The 13,295-nt window shown below is 45.0% G+C and overlaps 1 protein-coding gene across 1 annotated transcript in view; it reads left to right on the top strand.

The window, feature by feature from the left end:
* The window catches only part of LOC138257869 (HEPACAM family member 2-like), an 87,078-nt gene extending 74,196 nt beyond the window's left edge, over nt 1-12,882 (top strand). Inside the window, exon 3 of the mRNA XM_069205906.1 lies at nt 9,289-12,882. Coding sequence (XP_069062007.1) covers nt 9,289-9,479 — 191 coding nt within the window. The 3' untranslated portion in view covers nt 9,480-12,882. The remainder of the gene's footprint in view (nt 1-9,288) is intronic.
* The last annotated feature ends 413 nt before the right edge of the window (nt 12,883-13,295 follow it).

Below are 13,295 nucleotides of genomic sequence, written 5' to 3'. Positions count from 1 at the left end.
TTCATGGTTTGAAAGTATTCACAGTCCTTTCTGAAGCCTAATGTGCTTCACATATTATTGAGTGTGTTGTTTTGTTGATTAGGCTCAGTTTCAGACCATGGTCCATCTAATAGCGCTTTATGGGTCCCAAAATCAGCCATTGGTAAAGCGCTCTTCCACAAGAATTAGAGGAACTGTATGTGGCAACAGGTTCGTTTTGGGAGGTACTTGGGTTAATGTGTGGTCTCTGGGGGTACATCCCCGGTTGTTAAAATTTGAATAATCAGGAGCTTCTTGGTGTTGGATTTCACTGCACCATTAAGGTAATCCAGATACCTCCAACTTCAAAGCTAGAACACATGGTGGTACCACCTTCATCTTGTGTGCTGAGTTTGTAGTGGAAACTTAAGTTCTTCATGGTTTAAGCTAAAGTAATTTGCATCGATCCATCATCTATTTTTTTCAAGATCACTTGATGGTCACCTGCATACCTATGATATTTTACTTCCAGCTCCTTCAGAAATCCTTGCGGGGAACCATTAATTTTGTAATGTAGAGGGGGTCCGGTGGTGCAAAGCGGTATTTGCCACATATACTGGTGCAAACAGCAGCGCTACAGTTTTTGCCCAGCTTTTGGAAGTGAAAGGCCGGGCAACTGCTAATTCATGCAAAGGGATGAACTGTGCAAACTCCCCTTGGCTGTGATGCAAATCCAGGCGCAAATTCTACACTCAACACCACTGGCTTCTCTTTGCGCCATGGTGCACAGCTGTGGTCTAAACAGATTTTTTTTGTGCGAGTGCTACCGATGACATCATTAGCAGGGGTCTCAAACCTGGAGCTGCGTGGGATTGTTCGCGCAGCACTCTGTTGTGTGAAAGATGGTGCATCTGAGCAGGATATCTAGAATCCTTGGATTGTGAGCACTTGGGAGGGGGAAGCAGTGCAGAGGAGCTATAATCCATGCATTTCAGGCCTAAAACGAGGATGTCTGCTTGGACTCTCCGATACTCTCTTGACACCCCGGAGGACAGTGGCTGGAAGATCTGTTAAGGTCAGGGCACTAGAATTTGGGAGTTTTTGCAACTTGCGATGAATTTCACACAATTATAAATTTAATACATTTGCCACATAAGCCATCATCTGCCGCATAATCTGCTGATTTTAACAAAACAATTTTTTTATTTCCAGGTCAAACGGTTCAAAAGGATTAAAAATGGAGCAACACATGTTGCCGCGCAGTGTAACGCCCTTTGGAAAGCTACACTGGTCACCTTTATGTTGCTTATTGCTGTATTTGGGTGTTTAACTGGTACTAAGGAGATAGAACCAGTGCCCACACAGTGTTACCAAGTTTAAAAATGTCAAAATAATGAGGTAATACTATTGCAAAATGTGCCACATTATGCTGCATAATTTGGCTTTTCTTGCCGTATAATTTACTTACCCCGCCGCATAATTTGTCCCTCTCCTGCCGCATAATTCCAGTGGCCCTGCTTAAGGTGTACCCAGGAGAGGTGACAGGGTGCTTCACTGCGGTGAAAATGGCAAAGAAAGGATGCAGCGAGGCCTTGTGGGTGACAGAGGTGCTGCGCTGGGGCAGGACAGGTGGCCTGGCCTAGCTAGTTTGGTGTTACCTTGCGTAGGTGATACAAACGGAGAGGCCTTAGCAGCTTTTAGTAGAGGTGGGCGACCCAATGAAAACTCAAGCCATGATCCAGCTCGAAGCCTGGCTCTGGGCCAGCTCAAGGCCCCGCTGGAACCTTGAGTCCAAAACAAACCAAACTTTCAAGTGGCTTCCGCCTTCCACCCTCCTTCTACCCTCATGTACAAAGAAGTAAAAACAAATCATTCACCTTTCAGGTGAAAAGGAGAGACAAATAGATACCCATTCAGTGGCTCATTTGTACAGATTGATTCCAGAAAAGCTGCATTAATCGTGGCTTGGGTTCCCTGTTTAACTAAATTAACTGTGTTTTGATCTTCAGCAAATACTTTATTTCATCAATCCTCCTTTTTTTCTTCCCTATTACATAGGAAGCAACCTTTACAAATGTGAGGTCCGAATTCCAGCTGCGCAAAAATCTGTTGTGTTCGATTTATTAGTCTATAATGTTGCTCCATCTGTAAGATTCTGGGAAACATACAGGGCTCATGTGACAACTGTCTTGCCTCGTAGTTTAATGTCAGTGTCATCAGTACAGCATCCATTTTAGGACATCCTCATTCCTCACTCCTCATCCCTACTTCTCATCCCTGCTACTCATCCATCCTCCCTACTTCACATTCCTCATACATCATCCCTATTTCTCATCCATCATCCCTGCTTCTCTTCCATCATCCCTACTTCTCTTCCATCATCCCTCCTTCTCATCCCTGCGTCTCATCCCTGCTTCTCATCCATCATCCCTGCTTTTCATCCATCATCCCTACTTCTCATCCATCATATATCATCCCTACTTCTCATCCATCATCACTACTTCTCATCTATCATACATCATCCCTACTTCTCATCCATCATCCCTGCTTCTCATCCATCATACATCATCCCTACTTTTCACTTCTCATACATCATCCCTACTTATCATATATCATCCCTACTTCTCATTCATCATCCCAACTTCTCATCCATCACACATCATCCCTACTTCTCATCCATCATCCCTGCTGCTCATCCATCATCACTACTTCTCATCCATCATCCCTGCTTCTCTTCCATCATCACTACTTCTCATTCATCATGCCTGCTTCTCTTCCATCATCCCTGCTTCTCTTCCGTCATCCCTGCTTCTCTTCCGTCATCCCTACTTCTCATCCGTCATCCCTGCTTCTCTTCCGTCATCCCTGCTTCTCTTACATCATCCCTACTCCTCATCCCTGCTTCTCATCCATCACCCCTACTTCTCATCCCTCACCCCTGCTTCTCATCCCTACTTTTTATCCATCTTCCATCATTCCCACTTCTCATGCATCAGCCATCATCCCTACTCCTCATCCATCACCCTTACTCCTAATTCCTCATCCTTCAGTCATACCAACACATTTTCAGTTCTGTGAAACACACCTTCACACTGAGTGGTTGGGAACAGCCAATCAGAGTTATGAGAGAGAGCTGCATTCTATTTCAATGAAAAGCAGCCTCCTCATTGCACATGGTGGGTGAAGAGGGAGGAAAGGAAATGCAACTGTGTGTTTGTTTCCAGTGAATTCAAGGCTGCACAATCTTTCATTTTATTTACCTAAGTGTTTTTTTGTTTGCACAGGCCTCTGCAGAAAGCTCTGCTGGTTTGGGAAATACAAGGAGCACCAGCCTGGGCCATAAACCAGCTCTTGGAGAAAGGGTTATAGAGGTCATCTGCAGTTCAACTGAAAACCTTTCTGGTTTCAGTTTCATATGTAGAAAGAAAATGTTTAAAATCAACTCTGGTGACAGTGCAATCCAATTCACCCAAACCTTTTCTGGTTTAATTTTTATTTGTAACAAATAAAACATTTAAATCTGAGCCTGCTTTTTATTTGTAACAAATAACATGTTTACATCTGAGGCTGCTTTTATCTCTGAGAGCTGTTTTTTTCTTTTCTGAAACCAGAAAGATTTTGGATGAACTGTAGATGAACTGTGTAACCCTTTCTCCAAGAGCTGATTTATGGCCCTAGCTGTGGGCTCCTTGTATTTCCCAAACCAGAAGAGCTGTAAGAATGCAGCTCTCTCTCATGACTCTGATTGGCTGTTCCTAACCAATCAGTGTGAAGGTGTGTTTCACAAAACTGAAAATGTGTTGGTATGACTGAGGGATGAGGAATGAGGAGTAGGGATGATGTATGAGGAGTAGGGATGATGGCTGACGCATGAGAAGTAGGAATGATGGAAGTTGGATGAGAAGCAGGGATGAGAAGTAGAAATGATGGAAAAGAAGTAGGGATGATGGAAGAGAAGTAGGGATGAGAAGCAGGAATGATTGATGACAAGTAGGGATGATGGAAGAGAAGCAGGGATGATGGATGAGAAGAAGGGATGAAGTATGATAGATGAGAAGCAGGGATTAGGGATGAGAAGTAGGGATGAGGGATGAGAAGTAGGGATGATGGATGAGAAGCAGGGATGATGGAAGAGAAGTAGGGATGAGGATGAGAAGTAGGGATGATGGAAGAGACGTAGGGATGATGGATGAGAAGTAGGGATGAAGGATGAGAAGTAGGGATGATGTATGACGGATGAGAAGTAGGAATGATGGAGGAGAAGCAGGGATGATGTATGATGGATGAGAAGTAGGGATGATGGATGATAGATTAGAAGCAAGGATGATGGAGGAGAAGTAGGGATGATGTATGATGGATGAGAAGTAGGAATGATGGAAGAGAAACAGGGATGATGTATGATGGATGAGCAGTAGGGATGATGGATGAGAAGTAGGGATGATGGATGATGGATTAGAAGCAGGGATGATGGAGGAGAAGTAGGGATGATGTATGATGGATGGGATGTAGGAATGATGGAAGAGAAGCAGGGATGATGGATGAGAAGTAGGGATGATGTATGATGGATGAGAAGTAGGGATGATGGGTGAGAAGCAGGGATGAGGGATGACAAGTAGGGATGATGGAAGAGAAGCAGGGATGATGGATAATGGAAGAGAAGTAGGGATGGGGATGAGAAGTAGGGATGATGGAAGAGACGTAGGGATGATGGATGAGAAGTAGGAATGATGGAAGAGAAGCAGGGATGATGTATGATGGATGAGAAGTAGGGATGATGGATGATGGATTAGAAGCAGGGATGATGGAGGAGAAGTAGGGATGATGTACGATGGATGAGAAGTAGGAATGATTGAAGAGAAGCAGGGATGATGTATGATGGATGAGAAGTAGGGATGATGGATGAGAAGTAGGGATGATGAATGATGGATTAGAAGCAGGGATGATAGAGGAGAAGTAGGGATGATGTACGATGGATGCGAAGTAGGAATGATTGAAGAGAAGCATGGATGATGGATGAGAAGTAGGGATGATGTATGATGGATGAGAAGTAGGGATGATGGATGAGAAGCAGGGGTGAGGAATGGGGATGTCCTAAAATGGATGATGTACACCAGGGTGGGGGCAGGAGTGGTTCCTATCTAAAGATGTTCACTTTTAATAAGTACTGCTCAGTGCAGCGCTATAACGTGACATATTAATGTCAAAGATTGCACATGTTAAATACATCGACTTTTTAATTTTGAAGAAGTTTTATCATATTTTATGTGATGTTGTTGTCAGGGCCACACTTTGGTATGGGTGAACGCGCCCTTTGCCCAGGGCGCCAGTCTTTAGAGGGGCGAAAAAACCTGTCAGAATGAAGGTTGTACATACAGCAGTCCCCTCTGACCTGGCTCCAGTGATTCTGCCAAAACTGCTTTGAATCTTTTTCCCTCAAAGTTGCTGCAGGTCACAACACCTATCAACTCCCACAGTTGTCACCCCACCTCCCTCTCACCCAGGGGTGTAACAAAACTTGGGCCCACCCCCCCCCCCCTGCAAAGTACATGAAGGGCCCCCGCTCTGAACTCACTCAGAAGCTCTCATGGCAGGGTACTGACCTGAAGAGGCCCCCTGGAGCGGGCCCACCAGCACCGCAGGGGCCTTTGTTACACCACTGCTTCCAGCCCTTACCATCCCTGATGTACACACCCCATTACTCCATCACCATCAACACCTTCTTCTCACCAGGGTGAAGGAAGGTGCGGGTAATTAGGGTGAGTTGGGAGAGTAGCAGAACTGTTTGTGTTGAGAGGCCAGTCTCTGGGGTGAACTAGCAAATGACTAGATGGCACCCCCAGCGCCTCCCCCCCCACACGATTTTGTTACTAGCAGCAACCTGGGAGCCAAATTTGTTTCATCACAGGGCCTGATCTGACCACAGGCGGGCTCTGCTTGTATTATTTACATGATTCTGGGTTTCAGGGCTCGGCTCGTGGATGGGCCCGTGAGTTTCTAAGGGAGCGTCATTTTAAAGCCTGCTCTGAGGAGGCATTAAAAATGACACCAAAAATGTTGCAGTGAAATCTGTTACATTTTTCCGGGCCTCCTAGCACTGGAACGCACCCCCTTTCATGCATTATGCCTGGCGCAGCCATAATGTGGCGCAAGGTTTTACAAAGTGGTGCAATGCATGTATTGCGCCAATTTGTAAATATGGTGTGGGGGAAAAAGCCACTTTAGAGCCTTTTAGCTTAAAAAATATGGCTGCATTAAGGGCTCTTTAATATGCCTCCCAGTACCCCTACCAATCTGCTTTCCCTCCCTTTCCACTGCCCCCTGAGCCACTCTCTTGCACCCTGCTTGTCCTATAATGTATTGTAACATTATATGCCAGCGTGATTTTTGGGAAATCTAAAGCTGGCACCTCCCGATCCCACTGACAAGCCACGCCCCTGCCGGTGGTGGCCACGGATCTCCGACAGGAATGGGGCCAATGCAAGTAATTCCAGTGAGTGAACAAAAAAGCCAAGGGCTGTGCAAAGGCGCTTATCACTGGTGGCTCCTCTGGAGGGACCAAGCATCCTCGAGGTGGCACATAATGCCCCTAGCCTCTTGCACACTGCTGTGTAATAAATTTAGCAGTGCTCATGAAAACAAGAGGTTTGCATTTTTTAACATTGACTGTGCCTTTCCCTCCCTGGGTTCCAGATAACAGAAGAAGGCGCTTTCCATCAGTTTGCTCAATTTTTTTTTCAAAATGTACTTAGGGTGTTCAGGTTTGTTTCCAATGTGCCAATGCCAGCATTTTGTCATTGGTACCCCAGTATGCCAAAAATTACACACAGTGTGGAAGTACCAGAATATTGTCCATGTACAGTGAGTGACCTCTATGTCACAAATTACCTAGAGAGTGTCAGAGCAAACATTTCCTTAAGGTTTTCTTCCTGAGTCCCACCCCTGGCATGGTTGTCCTCCATTACATGAAGAATACCCTCCAATCCTCTCTGTGACTCACACAGAAATGTACTCACTCTCACTCACACACGCACACTCACTCACTCTCACACGCAGCTGCAGGATACAGGGTGCCTGCTTTGAACTCCTGGTGCACAAGTGCTCAGCTTGAACATTTAAGGGTCAGCAGGCCAGACCCCTCAGTATTCTGAGCCCTGGTGCAAGAACATTGAGAGTTATACACCTGACTCACTCATGCTCCCTCTCACTCAATCTAACCCCCAATCCTTCACTCACTGCATTACTCACTTTCACTTACTCGTACACAGGGTCACTCTCGCTGATTCTCACTCAATTTCACTTTCATTGACAAATACAAACACACTAACAACACCCACTCGTTCTCTCCCTCATTCAATCTGATTAACTGTCACTCAGAAAAATGCACTCACTCACACTTGCAGAAAAACACCAGATTTGTGTTTACTTACCTTGCTTCCTTTGTGACTGATATTTTCCAGCAGCAGGGCAGGAATCTGGACATCACAGCCAGCAAGGCATGATCTCCTAGGATGTGTCAGACAGCAGCAGAGAGCAGGAATAAAGGGAAGGCCCAATGCAACCCCTCTCCCGTCCTCTCCATAGGAGTGGGAGCACAGTCCTATCAGACGCTGACCTAGCGCTTAGAATCCTGCCCCTGCTGCTCTGTTTTAACCATTACTGGCCTCAGGGATGCCCTGACAACCCCTTTTTAGCAGATATACTGTGCTATCTGAAGCATGCACAGTTTGCCAAATTATATGGATTGTGTGTGTGTGAGGGGTAGGCCCCCACACATGCAACATCCAGACGTCCACCTACAGAGCGCAGCGCTTGAACACAGCACTCTAGGTTTTTCCTCATCAGACTTTGACCCAGAACAAGAGAGAGAAAAACAAATGGGAGAGAATGATGAAGAGAAAGACAGAAAACAGAGACAAAGAGTGAAAGCAGGGATGGAATAGAACACACAGAAGTTTGGTAAAGTAGCAAACAGTGTCTGGTGGTGGTTTAAAGAGGCCTTAGCTGGAATCAAAACTATGCATCGCTGGTGCTCCACATCTCATAGGGTTGGTAGTTGGCTGTGGGCTTCTCAGCAAAACTTTGGGCTTATTTTTTCAATGTATTTTTTTTTCTTTTTACGAATAAAGCACTACATGTTGCAATTAAACTCTGTTCCCTAAAAATTGAATGTTTCTTTCATTACTTAGATAATGGCCCTGAGAGAGAACAGGTCTAACCTCTCTTGAAAGCAATGACCCAAAAATGTGTGAACTCCTTAGAAAATATATTATTACTTGCTAAAGAGTTTGACTTTATTTCGGAAAATATTTGCCCTGACTCTAAATGGAATGGGTGTTTACATGATCAAGCAGCAGCATGTTAAGTGAAACTGTGAGCATAGAATAAATGAGCCAGCATGTGAAGCCGGAATGTGCAGAGGGGCCCTTGGAAGTGAGGTGGACAAGTCAGGCACCAGAGAAAGCTGTAGAACATATTTCCCTAAACGTTTTGTTTGCTACTGTGTCCCATAATCCTCTGGGTGCATATGTATGAGAATTGTGCTGCAGGGCAGCGCCGACAGATGCTTTGCTGCGCTGCCCTGGTCAGAGGGAACGAGCAGGAACGCACCGTATTTAAGCAATGGAGCACATTTCTGTCCTTTCTCCATGCGCTGGAGCCGTTTCAGCAGCCTAGCGCCAACGCAGGCACCCTCGCACCAATGCACAAAGGTGTCTCGGTTGCATGCAGGATTGTTTTTGTGCAGGAAGGGGCACCTTGCCACACAAAAACAATCCTGGGAGGCTTTTCTTCCTCTTTCTATATGTACTGCAAAATGCAGCACACATAGAAAGAGGTAAACACGAGGAGAAATAGTGATATTTTTCCTTGTGCCTCCCCTGGGGAGGCAAACGTTTTTGGTGCATCCCCAGGTTTACAAGGTCTTGTAAATCGGGGGATGCGTCAAAGTCCATGGAAGTTGCGTGGGATCAACCACAGTAATGCCGACAGTCCGTCTACCCAGGTCAGAGTAGCACAACGCAGCGACGTGCAGTGCATTGCACTACTCCAGATTAATAAGGCCACACAAAGTGGCTTTGCGTGGCTTCATAAATCTGACTGAGAGTTTTTGCATCACGCATCTGCCACTTTGCATGGTGCAAACGTGATGCCAGGTTCTTTTAAATATGCCCACTGGGTCTTGCCGAGAAAGCTAGGCTAGATGCACACATACTCTAGACGAAGTGAAGGACGGTCTAATGATGTGTACATGTGTGACATTGATCTCAGAGGAGGAACACAGGTGCTGGCCCAATGACCATTCTTGTTTCTTCTTGTCATTACCATTGGCAGGTGATCATGAACAGCCAGAAGCCAGACACTGCACCTGTCCTGGAAACTCCAGCGGCGAAGGATACGTCATGACTCCTGAGGTCCTGTTGACGATGAGAGCCATATCTTTCCTGATTTCCCTGCTCTCCGTCCTTTGTTTGCATCTAGTTATGAAACAGAAGGCCACCAAGGAGGAGGCAAGACGCCTGTGAAAAAGGTCCTGTAGGATCCTACAGGAGGTACAATCAACCTGTGTCAGACATGGAAAGAGACAGAGACATACATGACTTCCTAGGTGCCTTACCCCTCCCTGGGTACGTTGCCATGATACATGCGTCATAGGAAGAACAAATAACCACCATCACTCTTGGGACTTACTCCCGCTCTATGATAAGCTCCTCCCCCACCCCAAGATATTGGTCCTCGACATTCCATTTACACAACATATGTAGTAGTGATGCCAACTAAATACTGATGCCAACCAATTACCGCCATAACGTATACCACTCCATACATGTTCTTTCTATTTCTGGGACACTTTAAGGTTTGATAAACTCACATGGGAATATTCAAAAGGACTCAGCTATTATTGCACTCAGAACAACATACCCCGGACTCCTACTAAGCCGTCTATGCAAGAACGTCAGCAATGACTAAATGTATAAGCAAGTGTCATGTGAATATAATATTGTAGGCAATTACCTGTTTGATAGTAATAGAATGTGCTTCCAACCTGTCTGTTTTCACTTTTAGATGTGGCTTTATATAAGTGACTGCACAACTTTTTACACTCATTTTCTAATTGTAAACTTGAAATACTATTCGCACACCGCTTCCCTACTATGTGGCTGCCAACCCCCAAGAAGTTCAATATGGCCACCAGACTGCGCCTCTGACACACACCAGTCTTTGTCCGCCCTTGCTAATCTAGCAGTCGAAACCCTCTGGTCCATAGATCGCTAAATACATTCGGACACACGTTTTCTCCTTACTTCATAATGACATCATACACTCTGCTTACTTATATCATGACCTTTGTCTAATTACTTATCAACCTTACGTTCTCTCACCACTTTTCTACCTCTTGTTTTCACGCGGCGCTTTCATAAACGTTCACACATTCCCAATAAGTATTACTGCCACTACAGGATTAGCTAACACCCATACTTCCCATATAATGTGTCATCACCAGTTTTACTTGTCAAATACGGTTGCTTTCAATACACAGCTTACAATTGTACTTGTAGGAAATCCACCTTTTCTGTGTGGTCACCCAGTATTTTTCATCTTTTGCTGAACCCCATAGTTCTGCTGCCAGTAAAGTGACTATAGCACTCCTTTAAAGAGGGATGAATTGGTATACTCTTAATTAGTTTATATAACTTACCTATACGTCCTTAGTACATGGTACAAGGTGTACCCAAGGCCTGGAAATTAGATGCCACTAGTGAACTGCAGCAGCTACTGTGCTATCCACTAATATCGGTGCAAACGTGGCTTCAGGCCCACCAGTGTAGCCTGACTGTAGCAGTTAAAAACTGCAATTCAAGTTGTCAAAATAAACCCTTTGGAGATGTCAAGACCTCCCTTTGTTTTAAATAATAATGATATGAATATTACTGACCCTCCCCCCCTTGTTGGCTTTGTCGCCTACAAGGTAGAGCACATGGTATTTAAAGGAAGAACATGTAGAAATGTCATGTTAACATGTCCTTACAGTCAATAGCACCCAGAAACTAACTCTTACAGTGGCAGGCCTAGCTGCGCTATATAGAAAACCGGAGTGCAGATTAAAGTCATGTAATGAAATTTAAGGAACGGGACTAAATTGAAAAATAATTAAACAACTATTTTTAATAGTTATTAAAAATGTAAATGGTTGGTGGTCAGGTTTTAAATATATTTGAAGGAAAAATAACTTTTAGAAAGTTAAATTTTCCCTTCCTGAAATTCCTGAAGGCTACATTTGCATCTTCTGTCCAAATTCTGCCTTCCAGTAATTATCTAGTAATTGAAGAGCTAAGGGGAATGCTACCAGAGTAGAGAACAAAGTCCTGAGTGTGAGGGGCTGTAGTTGTCCCCTTGAAAGAGTTCTTCCCTATCACAGGCAGATGTAGCTAATACCAGGACAGGACCCTTCCTTTGTGAGGCAGACCCCAATCCCAGTGGGCCTCATTTTGTCATTACACTGTGAAATCCTGCTGGAGTTTCAAAACCTACTTGACAGGTCTGCTGACGGTATACATATAACGGGGTGCACTCAAAATTCTTGTTCATCCACTGTGTAGTTGCTAGAAACCCTGCTTTTTTTCTACCAGATATCTGTCTCTGGGTTTACAGGGACACGACTGCCCCACCTGGATTTCAGTGTTTGATGTGCGAGGACACTAGGAATGCCATAGTACACTCCCCACACACACTCCCATCCCTGAGTACCTAGCTTTAGTGTGGCTGAGGACTTCACCATCTTGAAAATGCCCAAGGTCCCAGAAACATTTTATCTATTGGATAGGGTGAACCCAGAAATCATTCCCACCCACTAGCTTGTGCCAAGCATGTATGTGGATCTCCAGGCATTCATTTCAGAACACTCCTGGACCTGTCGAAAAACAAGAGGCCGGAACCTGCTGTCTGTCACCTGGGAAGAGCCCTGAAGGACTGGACTTGCTCCGCCTTGTACCAAGGAAAATGAAGTGGTCTCCGAGAGTCAGTTGCCTGACATCCTGTGGGGCTACAGTGGGACTGCAGGCTGCAAGAGGCCTTTTCCTGGAAGTACCCAAATGTCCAGTGGCAACCAGACCTGGACTGGACTCTGCTTTTGGGCTTTGCATGACACAGACTAGGAGTCTCTGAGGGGCAGATTTATGGAAAGTGGCACTACAATTGGCACAGCGCCACTTTCCCTGCACCCCTTAGCACCCCCTACTACCACCATGCGTGCGCCGTATTTACAATATGGCGCACCATGGCGCAGGGTAGGGGGCAATAGAGTAATTTTTAATGAATATTGATGTACTCTAGAGTAGCACCACACTGTTGGTGCTACCCCTGCAGAGTACATAGGTGCCCATTCTAAAGAATGGATGCCCCCTTTCAATGCCTGCTCTTGAGCAGGGGTTAAAAGTGCCATAATAAATGGCACAAGGAAATCCCATAGGTTTCCTTGCATCACTTTACAGGCTCCCCTAACGGGGGAATGCCCCTTTGCATACATTAATGCATTATGCCTGGTGCAGGCATAATGTAGTGCAAAGGGTTACAGGGTGGTGCAATGCATGCATTGTGCCACCCTGTAAAGACGGCACAGGGATTTTGGCGTCGATGGGCCACATTAACGTAAAAATAAATGATGTTAATGTGGTGCCAGTCGCCTCTAAATAGGCCCCCAAATGTCTCCGTGGAGGGCTTTAGAGGTGTACTCCTGGGGCGGACTGGGACACAAAAGAGTAAAGTAGAAGGTGCATTTTGGAGCAGGACGAACCAGGTTTGTGCATCAGCCCATGGTCCATTGCAGTCAGCCTCAAGTTAGGCCTCGTTCTCAGTCTATCACAATAGTTGGTACTTTGTGCTTTTTGGCACTAATTCTAATTAAACCTTTAAAAATGCACATGTCCGGTGCCCCCTTTGGATTTTTGTCATTTTGTTTATTTAAATGTACTCTATTTTTCTAATTCAATTTGGTATTTTTATTGTTTTGCATTTTGACTTTATTACTATTTTGATACTGCAAAAATACTTAAGCCTGCCTGTTCTGTGCAATCGGAACTAGGGGGTTGACATAAGGTTAGTTTAGTGACTTTGACAAGGGTTGTGATTCTTCCTTGAGATGGGTAGTAACTTACCCCAAATAATAATCTCATTTGTTACAATAGTTTTTGGTGATGCAATCTGATGGCCATTTGGGGACAGAACCTGAAATACACAAGTGAGACAGTCTGGACATGAGGATGAAGTAATGGATGTAATTGAATGCAGCAGAGAAGTCTAATAAAAAGAAGGGCACCAACACCGCCAGCATCGACAAGCCT

The sequence above is a fragment of the Pleurodeles waltl genome, chromosome 1_1 (assembly GCF_031143425.1).
Source record: "Pleurodeles waltl isolate 20211129_DDA chromosome 1_1, aPleWal1.hap1.20221129, whole genome shotgun sequence".
NCBI lineage: Eukaryota > Metazoa > Chordata > Amphibia > Caudata > Salamandridae > Pleurodeles > Pleurodeles waltl.
Note: the sequence above shows the minus strand (reverse complement) of the source record. Positions and strands in the feature narration are given on the sequence as shown.